This window comes from Panulirus ornatus, chromosome 11 (genome assembly GCF_036320965.1).
Source record: "Panulirus ornatus isolate Po-2019 chromosome 11, ASM3632096v1, whole genome shotgun sequence".
NCBI lineage: Eukaryota > Metazoa > Arthropoda > Malacostraca > Decapoda > Palinuridae > Panulirus > Panulirus ornatus.
In genome coordinates this window covers 16,708,640-16,721,815 of record NC_092234.1, presented here as the reverse complement: position 1 = coordinate 16,721,815, position 13,176 = coordinate 16,708,640, and the positions used below count along the sequence as shown (strand labels likewise).

At 39.6% G+C, this 13,176-nt stretch overlaps 1 protein-coding gene across 1 annotated transcript in view; it reads right to left on the bottom strand.

The window, feature by feature from the left end:
• Nucleotides 1-13,176, bottom strand: part of Ifrd1 (Interferon-related developmental regulator 1) — a 54,983-nt gene that overhangs the window by 23,811 nt on the left and 17,996 nt on the right. Inside the window, exons 4-6 of the mRNA XM_071666673.1 lie at nt 12,094-12,247; nt 2,790-2,972; nt 431-552 (exon numbers count right to left, since the gene is read on the bottom strand). Coding sequence (XP_071522774.1) covers nt 431-552; nt 2,790-2,972; nt 12,094-12,247 — 459 coding nt within the window. The remainder of the gene's footprint in view (nt 1-430; nt 553-2,789; nt 2,973-12,093; nt 12,248-13,176) is intronic.

Genomic DNA, 13,176 nt, shown 5'->3' with positions numbered 1-13,176 from the left:
ACAGGTCTTTAACATTTTCAAAAACTCATAAATACCTTCCCTTGTCTTTTCTTTTTCAGTTTGATAATTCTCTATATTTCAATTAAAGACCGGCCTTGGTGTGGACTTTTCGTCTGTGACTGGAGCCTTCAACACAGGAAAAAAAAATCACACCATTCCCAAGTACATGGAGTGGACTAAAATCATACATATACATTTGTGGAAATTAATGACAGATAAAGCACTCAAACATTACCCTGCAAACATCAAAAGTATATGAATACCCAATTCCTTGAGAAAGCTATGCTCACAAGTATCCTAATTACTCTACTTATTAGTCTTTAAAAGAAACATGAAAATTTCACTCATGCAGACACCAACGGAAGATGCAGGCAAATACAATAACTCATTTCATAAGCATTGTGATAATCAGCTAACTTCATAAACGCACTTGTTTGCCATGCTGTAGACAGATGTGGGGGATATGAGACACATCAGGAGACAAAAGGCACTGAGGGCAGCTGTATGCAATGCTGTTACTGCAGGCTGATGGTTGGGCAGCTCACCATTACCCTGTTGTGGTAAGAAACATTATTCATAAGCTTATTTTAACTTAAGTCATATAAGTTACAAGGGCACATTCAACAGAGTAATCCTGGTAAGGGTTTAAACATGATAAAGACAAGTTTCAACAGGAAACAGATAGTTATCAAAAAAGTTTCCTAAAATGAAAGTGAAAGGTAAGAACAAAAGCAAAACACTTTACTCCCACTATGCACAAGAAATGTATTCCTGGAAAAAATCCAAGCAGAGCAAAATCATTACTTCCATACATGGAGGAAATAAGGATGGATATAAAAAAATTACATATCTAATTCCATCTCTAATGTCCATTCCCTTTGGGAACTCCCTCAAGGGGATGACCACAGATTAATTCTATGAAGATGATCTACAAAAGGAATCTTTACACAGGTTAATACTAAGCATCAATCCATCTTTCCCTACATCAGTAATATCCCATCTTTGTTTCAATCTGCCATAACCATTAACTTTGTAATGGTTTTTAATCATACTTTATCTTTACATGCTTTTGTATGGAAATAATTGCTCTATGATAACACACACACATTACGGTAAGTCCTATAAAGACACTAATTTAAAGAAGACTCAATATACAGAAATCTGACTACGCAACTTCTTCCATAATTCACAGAAAAGTTCGCGCTAATAATGGAAACACAAAGTATCACACACAAGGGAATACAGCTGGGGTACATGTTATTCTGCAGCCTTTTCTCCAAGGTGTGTGTCTTACTAAACAGTGATGGAGGTATACTACTTCCATGTGCATCTCCACAGCATTGTTCTGAAACTTTCAGTGACTTTTAGTGAAAAATAATGCCCTTGTTTTTGGCTCATAAAGACTGAATAATAACCAAGTGATGGTAATAGTGAAGGACTTCCATGCAAACCTACAGGGACTGACTTAGAGATGAAAATTACTGACAAAACAATGGCCTGCTACAGAGCAATATGAATGGAGAGTAAAATGGGCCACCATCCAATTATCTCTACACAGATTTGTCAGCAAGACTGAATGGCCTGCTCTACCAGTCTCCACAACCTTCCACCTCCTATGCTCCAAACCTGCTAGTGCAACCAACAACCTTTGATGCTGACACTGATGTCATGTACTTGTTTCTTAATTCTGATTGTTAGAAGTGTGTGGAGCAGCTTGGAGGTAGGTCAAGACTCAACAAACAACATCCACTGTCCTCAACCAAGGAATGGACACATCAGTGACAGAAGATGGGAAATGGTAAAAGGCAAAGGAGAGATGAAATGGATTTGGTGTAATAATTTTGATGGACTCGTGAGTTTGATAACTGGGTGGTTGATCAATGGATAAGCACATAATTGTAACTGAAAAGGGACGAATGACAATGGAATTTCTTTATACCTGCCTGACAATAAAAGAGAACACTACATGCCACTTATGGTACAGTAAATCAGCCGACCATTCAAAATGTCACAGGAAAAGTTAAACTTTCATGTATGTTAGCCAACATCTTTTAAGAAAGCATAAGTGGATCTCGGCTGGTATTTGAGAGTGAAAATTTGAGAAAGTTTATTTTGTAAGCACACAATGCAATTTGGATGAGATAGTCTACTTGTAAAACAGTCTGGAAAGTCATGATAAAGAATAATGAATTAAAAAAGTGTAAAGATGAACCTTCAAAAAAGTAATCTTGTGGCTATGTTGATCTGATTTAAAGGAATTTGTAGTTCTAGAACCAAATAGCTGGTCTGGACTTTTCAGCACAAACTGGATAACCAAAGCAAAATTATTTACACAATTATAAATTTGTCTTTCTTTTAAAGATATCATAAACTTAAAACTATTTTCACATAATTACATATTTTCACTCAAAAAAAAAACTGGCACTCTACATCAATATCATTTTCCAAAATTTCTCCAATTATTCTATTCCTTCCATTGTTATCAAAATTTCATATTTGACTCAGGGACTTATATTTTTGGCACTCCGCTAACATACATTATAAAGTAACATTGCAATAACAGATATTACATACTGGGACAAGTCGCCTCTCCATTCAGTGATTCAGCGTGGCTATGTTTATGAGGAAATGTATGTGACCTGTGTTCTCTTGCAGTAATACAACCTTTAAAGTACATGAACAACATACTCCTGAGATTTTCCATCATTAAGATTCAACATTAACTGTAGTTCTGTACTTCATAAAGCCACTCAACTATCAACAAAAAATTAAGCACATACAATAAATACCTTTGGCAAAGAGCCTGCAAACACTGAATGTAGTATGTTCATAGCAGAGGTGACATCAGCCAAATCATGACAGGCCAAGAAGGCAGATATGCCTAAAGTGAATGCACATTCTTGTCGCCCAGCCAGTGATCCAGATGGATCAGTCAAAGTAATATTCAATACTGGCTCTAGAGTCTTGTATACCTGTCATAAATAATATAAAACATTACATACCATTCTCCAAAAGAGTGTGTAGAAAAAAAGGAGCAAAGTTCATCTTGTTATATATGCATGTGAATAAATGTTATAACCAATAAAGCTACAGCATATGCAAATATAAAACAAGCCAAGCCCATTCAATATCAGTATTTCCCACAAGAGTCAAAACAGACTGAAAATCATCTACTTTATGTTAAAATATCATAAAATGGATAACATAACGAACATTCATATATCTATTTATTCATCATACTTGATCACCGTTTCCTGCATCAGCGAGGTAGCACCAGGAACCACACAAACAGCCCATCCACTCACATTTATCTATTATCATCCTTGATTACCATTTCCCACGTCAGTGAGATAGTTCCATGAAACAGACGAAGAACGGCCACTCATACACACATTTTTTTTCACACATATTTGCCATTTCCCACATTAGCAAGGAAGCATTAACACAAGACAACTGAGCTTTAGAGGAAATATCCTCACTTGGCCCCCATCTCTGTTCCTTTGTTAGGAAAATTAAAAAACGGGAGGGGAGGATTTCCAGCCCCTTGCTCCTCCCCTTTCAGTCTCCTTCTAAAACACGCAGAGAATATGTGAGAAGTATTCTTTCTCTCCTATTCCCAGGGATAAAATATACACATATATAAATATATACATCCTCGATAAAAACTTTTCACTGCTTCTAACAACTTGCCTCCCACACCATATATCATTAATACCTTCCACAAAGCATCTCTATCAACTCTATCATATGCCTTCTACAGATCCATAAATGCTACATACAAATCCATTTGCTTTTCTAAGTATTTCTCACATACATTCTTCAAAGCAAACACCTGATCCACACATCCTCTACCACTTCTGAAACCACACTGCTCTTCCCCAATCTGATGCTCTGTACATGCCTTCACCCTCTCAATCAATACCCTCCCATATAATTTACCAGGAATACTCAACAAACTTATACCTCTGTAATTTGAGCACTCACCTTTGTCCCCTTTGCCTTTGTACAATGGCACTATGCAAGCATTCCGCCAATCCTTAGGCACCTCACCATGAGTCATACATACAGTAAATAACCTTACCAACCACTCAACAATACAGTCACCCCCTTTTTCAATAAATTCCACTGCAATACCATCCAAACCTGCTGCCTTGCCGGTTTTCATCTTCTGCAAAGCTTTTACTACCTCTTCTCTGTTTACCAAATCACCCTCCCTAACCCTCTCAACTTGCACACCAACTTGACCAAAACACCCTGTATCTGCCACTCTATCATCAAACACATTCAACAAACCTTCAAAATAATCAATCCATCTCCTTCTCACATCACCACTACTTGTTATCACCTACCCATTAGCTCCCTTTACTGAAGTTCCCATTTGTTCCCTTGTCTTATGCACTTTATTTACCTCCTTCCACAACATCTTTTTATTCTCCCTAAAATTTAATGATACTCTCTCACCCCAACTCTCATTTGCCCTTTTTTTCACCTCTTGCTCCTTTCTCTTGACCTCCTGCCTCTTTCTTTTATACATCTACCACTCATTTGCATCATTTCCCTGCAAAAATCGTCCAAATGCCTCTCTAATATCTTTCACTAATAATCTTACGTCTTCATCCCACCACTCACTACCCTTTCTAATCTGCCCACCTCCCAAACTTCTCTCATGCCACAAGCATCTTTTGTGCAAGCCATCACTGCTTCCCTAAATACATCCCATTCCTCCCCCACTCCCCTTGCCTCCTTTGTTCTCACCTTTTTCCATTTTGTATTGTCTCTTCTGGTACTTCCTCACACAAGTCTCCTTCCCAAGCTCACTTACTCTCACCACTCTCTTCACCCCAACATTCTCTCTTCTTTTCTGAAAACCTCAACAAATCTTCACCTTCGCCTCCAGAAGATAATGATCAGACATCCCTCCAGTTGCACCTCTAAGAACATTAACATCCAAGTCTCTCTTTCGTGCGCCTATCAATCAACACGTAATCCAATAATGCTCTCTGGCCATCCCTCCTACTTACATACGTATACTTATGTATATCTCTCTTTTTAAACCAGGTATTCCCAATCATCAGTCCTTTTTCAGCACATAAATCTACAAGTTCTTCACCATTTCCATTTACAACACTGAACACCCCATGTATACCAATTATTCCCTCAACTGCCACATTACTCACCTTCGCATTCAAATCACCCATCACTATAATCCGGTCTCGTGCATCAAAAACCACTAACACACTCATTCAGCTCCTCTCAAAACACTTGCCTCTCATGATCTTTCTTCTCATGCCCAGGTGCATATGCACCAATAATCACCCACCTCTCTCAATCAACTTTCACTTTTACCCATATCAATCTAGAGGGGGATGGGGGTTGTTATTTCATGTGTGGCAGGGTGGTGATGGGAATGAATAAAGGCAGACAGTTTGAATTATGTACATGTGTATATATGTATATGTCTGTGTGTATATATATATGTATACGTTGAGATGTATAGGTATGTATGTTTGCGTGTGTGGACGTGTATGTATATACATGTGTATGTGGGTGGGTTGGGCCATTCTTTCATCTGTTTCCTTGTGCTACCTCACTAATGTGGGATAGAGCGACAAAGCAAAATAAATAAATATAAATAACATAAATGCCCTTACACAAACATATACATATCAACATATACATACATAAAGACAGATACATATATACACAAGCATATATTCATAACTGCTTGCCTTTTATACATTCCTGTCACCACCATGCCCCACAAGAAACAGCATCACCAACCCCTGCTTCAGTGAGGTAGTGCCACGAAAAGAAAAAAAGACCACATTCGTTCACACTCTAACTGTTTCTGTCAGGTGTAATGCACTGAAACCACAACTCCCTTTCCACATCCAAGCCCCACAGACCTTTTCATGGTTTACCCCAAACGTTTCACATGCCCTGATTCAGTCCACTGACAGCATATCTAACCCAGTATACCACATCATTCCAATTCACTCTATTCCTTGCACACCTTTTGTCCTCCTGTATGTTCACGCCTCAATCGCTCAGAATCTTTTTCACTCCATCCTCAACTCAATTCCAACTCCAATTTGGTCTCCCACTTCTCCCTGTTCCCTCCACCTCTAATCTATATATCCTCTTTGTCAATCTTTCCTCACTCATTCTCTCCATATGTCCAAATCATTTCAACACACCCTCTTCTGCTTTCTCAACCACATTCTTTTTATTACTCCACATCTCTCTAACCCTTTCCTTACTTACTTGATCAAACCACCTCACATCACATATTGTCCTCAAACATTTCATTTCCAACACATCATCCCTCCTTCGTACATCCCTATCTATAGCCCATACCTTGCAACCATATGACACTGTTGAAACTACTATTCCTTCAAACATACCCATTTTTTGCTCTCCAAGATAACATTCTCTGTTTCTTCATCACTCCCATAACCTTCGCCCCCTCCCCCATCCTGTGACTCACTTCCGCTTCCATGGTTCCATCGACTGCTAAGTCTACACCCAGATATCTAAAGCACTTCAGTTCCTCTAATTTTTCTCAATTCAAACTTACCTCCCAATTTACTTGCCCCTCAACCCTACTGAACCTAATACTAATAACCTTGCTCTTATTCACATTTACTCTCAATTTTCTTCTTTCACACACTTAACTAAACTCAGTCACCAACTTCTGCAGTTTCTCACCTGAATCAGCCAGCAGCGCTGTATCATCAGCAAACAACAACTGAATCACTTCCCAGGCCCTCTCATCCACAACAAAGTGAATACTCGCCCCTCTCTCCAAAACTCTTGCATTTACCTTGATATCCACTCCATCCATAAACAAATTAAACAACCACGGAGACATCATACACTGACATTCACTGGGAACCATTCACTCTCCTCTCATCCCACTCGCACACATGCCTTACATCCTTGGTAAAAACTTTTCACTCCTTCAAGCAACTTACCTCCCACACCATATACTCTTAAAACCTTCTACAAAGTATATCTATCATCCCTATCATATGCCTTCTCCAGATCCATAAATGCTACATACAAAGCCATCTGCTTTTCTAAGTATTTCTCACATACATTCTTCAAAGCAAACACCTGATCCACACATCCTCTACCACTTCTAAAACCAAACTGCTCTTCCCCAATCTGATGCTCTGTACATGCCTCTCAATCAATAACCTCCCATTAATTTCCCAGGAATACTCAACAACTTATACCTCTGTAGTTTGAACATTCACCTTTATCCCCTTTGCCTTTGTACAATGGCACTATGCATGCATTCTGCCAATCCTAAGGCACCTCACCATGATCCATACATACATTGAATATCTTTACCAATCAATCAACAACACAAGTCACCCCCATTTTTCATAAATTCACTGCAATGCCATCCAAACCCGCCGCCTTGCCAATCGCTCAAAATATTTTTCACTCCAACCTTCCACCTCCAATTTGGTCTTCTACTTCTCCTCGTTCCCTCCACCTCTGACACTTAAATCCTCTGTCAATAAAACATCTTTTTATTCTCATCAAAATCTTAATGATACTCTCTCATCCCAAAGGGGTTAACTTCCTGGAACATCCCATGGTTAACAACTGCAGCTGGCTAGGGACTAGACCAAGCGGAAATGGATGGGTCAGACAAACCTTAAGTCCTATAATGAACACTTAAAGTGTTATAAAGATACGTCATACTTTAAAAACCTCTCTAGCTCTACATTTATAAGTATATCTAAGTGCAAAAAGTAGCAAAATAGTTAAACAAAAGTTTGTACAATATCAGGATCATTCATGAAGTTCCTCAGACAGTGAAATTCACACTAAGAATGATGTACACAAAGAACAAGCAACAAGGCTCACTTATATATTGCCATGCTTAATCTCGCAAAGCTGAGCTAGAAGTAGTCTATGGCTGCTGCAACAATCACCCAATAGGCAGAAAAAATACAGCGAATACTTCAAAATCTATTCAGTTAAAAAAAAAAAAAAAAAAAAAAAAAAAAAAAAAAAAAAGGCAATTTTTATTTCCAACACGTATAATCAAAACTATTTTTATGTTTATCTATTCATTCACATTACTTTGTCGCTGTCTCCCGCATTAGTGAGGTAGTGCAAGGAAACGACAAAAGAATGGCCCAACCCACCCACATACAAACGTACATACATACACGTCCACACAAGCACATGTACATACCTATACATTTCAATGTATACATATATATACATACACAGACATATACATATATACACATGTACATAATTCATACTTGCTGCCTTTATTCATTCATGTCGTTACCCTACCACATATAAAATGACACCCCCCTTTCCCTCCACACAAGGTAGCGCTAGGAAAAGACAACAAAGGCCACATTCGTTCACACTCAGTCTCTAGCTGTTGCGTATAATCCACCGAAACCACAGCTCCCTTTCCACATCCAGGCCCCACAAAACTTTCCATGGTTTACCCCAGATGCTTCACATACCCTGGTTCAATCCACTGACACATGTTGACCCTGGTATACCATATCGTTACAATTTACTCTATACCTTGCACGCCTTTCATCCTCCTGCATCTTCAGGCCCCGATCATTCAAAATCGTTTTCATGCCATCCTTCCTACTCCAATTTGGTCTCCCACTTCTCCTCATTCCTTCCACCTCTGACACATATATCCTCTTGGTCAATCTTTCCTCACTCATTCTCTCCATGTTACCTAACCATTTCAATTTACCTTCTTGTGCTCTCTCAACCACACTCTTTATATTACATCTCTTACCCTTTCATTACTTACTCGATCAAACCACCTCACACCACATACTGTCCTCAAACATCTCATTTCCAACACATCCACCCTCCTCCACACAACCCTATCTATAGCCCACACCTTGTAACCATATAACATTGTTGGAACCACTATTCCTTCAAACATACCCATTTTTGCTTTCCAAGATAATGTTCTCGGCCTCCACACATTTTTCAAAGCTCCCAGAACTTTCGCCCCCTTGCTCACCCTGTGACTCACTTCCGCTTCCATGGTTCCATCCGCTGCCAAATCCACTCCCAGATATCTAAAACACTTTACTTTCTCCAGTTTTTCTCCTTTTAAACTTACCTCCCAACTAACTTATCCCTCAACCCTACTGTATCTATAACCTTGCTCTTATTCACATTTACTCTCAGCTTTCTTCGTTCACACACTTTACCAATCTTAGTCACCAGCTTCTGCAGTTTCTCACCCGAATCAGCCACCAGCGCTGTTTCATCAGCGAACAACAACTGACTCATTTCCCAAGCTCTCTCATCCACAACAGACTGCATACTTGCCCTCTCTCCAAAACTCTTGCATTCAACTCCCTAACAACCCCATCATAAACAAATTAAACAACCATGGAGACATCATGCACCCCTGCCACAAACCAACATTCACTAAGAACCAATCACTTTCCTCTCTTCCTACTCGTACACATGCCTTACATCCTTGATAAAAACTTTTCACTGCTTCTAACAACTTATCTTCCACACCATATACTCTTAATACCTTCCACAAAGCATCTCTATCAACTTTATCACATGCCTTCTCCAGATCCATAAATGCTACACACAAATCCATTTGTTTTTCTAAGTTTTTCTTACATACATTCTTCAAAGCAAACACCTGATCCATACAGCCTCTACCACTTCTGAAACCATACTGCTCTTCACCAATCAGATGCTCAGTAAATGCCTTTACCCTCTCAATCAATACCCTCCCATATAATTTCCCAGGAATACTCAACAAACTTATACCTTTGTAATTTGAACACTCACCTTTATCCCCTTTGCTTTGTACAATGCCAATATGCATGCATTCAGCCAATCCTCAGGCACTTCACCATGAACCATACATGCATTGAATATCCTCACCAACCAGTCAACAAAACAGTCACCCCCTTTTTTAGTAGATTCCACTGCAATACCATCCAAACCCGCCACCTTGCCGGCTTTCATCTTCCGCAAAGCTTTCACTACCTCTTCTCTGTTTAGCAAATCATTCTCCCTGACCCTCTCACTTTGCACACCACCTCGTCCAAAACACCCTATATCTGCCACTCTATCATCTATCACATCCAACAAACCTTCAAAATGCTCACTCCATCTCCTCACATCTCCACAACTTGTTATCACCTCCCCATTAGCCCCCTTCACCGATGTTCCCATTTGTTCTCGTCTTATGCACTTTATTTACCTCCTTCCAAAACATCTTTTTATTCTCCCTAAAATCTAATGATACTCTCTCACCCCAACTCTCAGTTGCCCTCTTTTTCACCTCTTCCACCTTTCTCTTGACCTCCTGCCTCTTTCTTTTATACATCTACCACCCATTTTCACTATTTCCCTGCAAAAATCATCCAAATGCCTCTCTAATATCTTTCACTAATAATCTTACTTCTTTATGCCACCACTCACTACCCTTTCTAACCTGCCCACCTCCCACATTTCTCATGCCACAAGCATTTTTTGCGCAAGCCATCACTGCTTCCTTCCTAAATACATCCCATTCCTCCCCCACTCCCCTTACATCCTTTGTTCTCACCCTTTTCCATTCTGTACTCAGTCTCTCCTGATACTTTTCCCACAAGTCTCCTTTCCAAGCTCACTTACTCTCATCTCTCTCTTCACCCTAACATTCTCTCTTCTTTTCTCAAAACCTCTACAAATCTTCACCTTTGCCTCCACAAGATAATGATCAGACATCCCTCTAGTTGCACCTCTCAGCACATTAACATCCAAAAGTCTCTTTCACACGCCTATCAATTAACATGTAATCCAATAACACTCTCTGGCTATCTCTCCTACTTACATATGTATACTTATGTATATATCTCTTTTTAAACTAGGTATTCCTAATCACCAGTCCTTTTTCAGCACACAAATATACAAGCTCCTCACCATTTCCCTTTACAACACTGAACACCCCATGTACAACAATTATACCCTCAACTGCCACATTACTCACCTTTGCATTCAAATCACCCATCACTATAACCCGATCTCATGCATCAAAACTGCTAACTCACTCACTCAATTGCTCCCAAAACACTTGCCTCTCATGATCTTTCTTCTCATGACCAGGTGCATAGGCACCAATAATCACCCATCTCTCTCCATCAACTTTCAGTTTTACCCATATTAATCTAGTTTACTTTTTTACACTCTATCACATACTCCCAGAGCTCCTGTTTCAAGAGAAGTGCTACTCCTTTCTTTGCTCTTGTCCTCTCACCAACCCCTGACCCAAACCACTCTTCCCCTTTAACCCTGACCTTCATTTCACTCAGAGCCAAAACAACCAGTTTCCTTTCCTCAAACATATTACCTATCTCTCCTTTTTTCTCACCTTGGTTACATCCACACACATTTAGACACCGCAGTCTGAGCCTTCAAGGAGGATGAGCACTTCCCGCATGACTCCTGTTTCCCCTTTTAGAAAGTTAGAATACAAGGAGGGGAGGGTTTCTAGCCCCCCACTCCCGTCCCCTTCAGTCGCCTTCTATGACACGCGGGGAATGCGTGTGAAGTATTTTCTCCCTATCCCCAGGGATAATAATCAAAACTACAGTTGGTAATAACATACTAATCAAGGGATCACTATATTCATTCCATACCTAAACTACTCTCATAATTCCAGCTACCATCAATGCTTTTCATCTTTACTATATATTTTTTTCTATACATATTTGCCATTTCCCGCATTAGCGAGATAGCATTAAGATCAGAGGACTGAGCCTTTAAGGAAATATCCTCACTTGGCCCCTTTCTCTGTTTCTTCTTTTGGAAAATTAAAAATGGAAGGGGAGGATATCCAGCCCCCATGCTCTTATATTAAAAATGGAAGGGGAGGATATCCAGCCCCCATGCTCTTATATTATCATTAAATAGAGCCAGCATATGGATTCAGATATGCATACTTTTTACAGCCCTTTACTTACATCCTTATATTACCAAAGCACTTTGCGTACATCCACTTTTTCTACTTTGCATAACCGCACTTAACTCAAGCTTCTAAAAATGCAAAGATTTAGAGAATCTAACCTCCTCTGCCTCTGGCATCTGCGACAGACTAAGGATAAGGAGGGAAGCCAGTCTTGCAGCAGCCACCTGCTCGGGTCCTCTGCCTTTTCTCAAGGATCGCTCTACTAGGTCACATATCGTTTGCCGATGGTCAAGTAGGAAAGGTAACAACACCCTGTGCATGATAAATGCATCATAAATGTAAATTGTGCTACACACCAAATAGTCCATTAGTACTAATACAAATCAAAATGAACATAGTAATCATTGTTATAATTCTTTTCATGCTTGATCGTCGTTTCTAGCATTAGCAAGGTAGTACATGGAAACAGACGAAGAAAGGCATAATTGCTCACATTCACACACACACATATATATGTATATTATCATTTTTTTTTTTATTATACTTTGTCGCTGTCTCCCGCGTTTGCGAGGTAGCGCAAGGAAACAGATGAAAGAAATGGCCCAACCCCCCCCCCATACACATGTATATACATACGTCCACACACGCAAATATACATACCTACACAGCTTTCCATGGTTTACCCCACACGCTTCACATGCCCTGCTTCAATCCACTGACAGCACGTCAACCCCGGTATACCACATCGCTCCAATTCACTCTATTCCTTGCCCTCCTTTCACCCTCCTGCATGTTCAGGCCCCGATCACACAAAATATATGCATATATAAATACAAACACACACATATTTTATATCATCATATCATATCATACATGATCACTGTTTCCCACATCAACAAGGCAGTGCCAGGAAACAGACGAAGAATGGCCCATCCACTCATGTACATGTATATATACATAAATGCCCACATATACACACACATATGCAGACATATGCATACACACACACACAAACATAAATATACGCACACATACATACATGTATATATATATTTTTTTTTTTTATACTTTGTCGCTGTCTCCCGCGTTTGCGAGGTAGCGCAAGGAAACAGACGAAAGAAATGGCCCAACCCCCCCCATATACATGTATATACATACGTCCACACACGCAAATATACATACCTACACAGCTTTCCATGGTTTACCCCAGACGCTTCACATGCCTTGATTCAATCCACTGA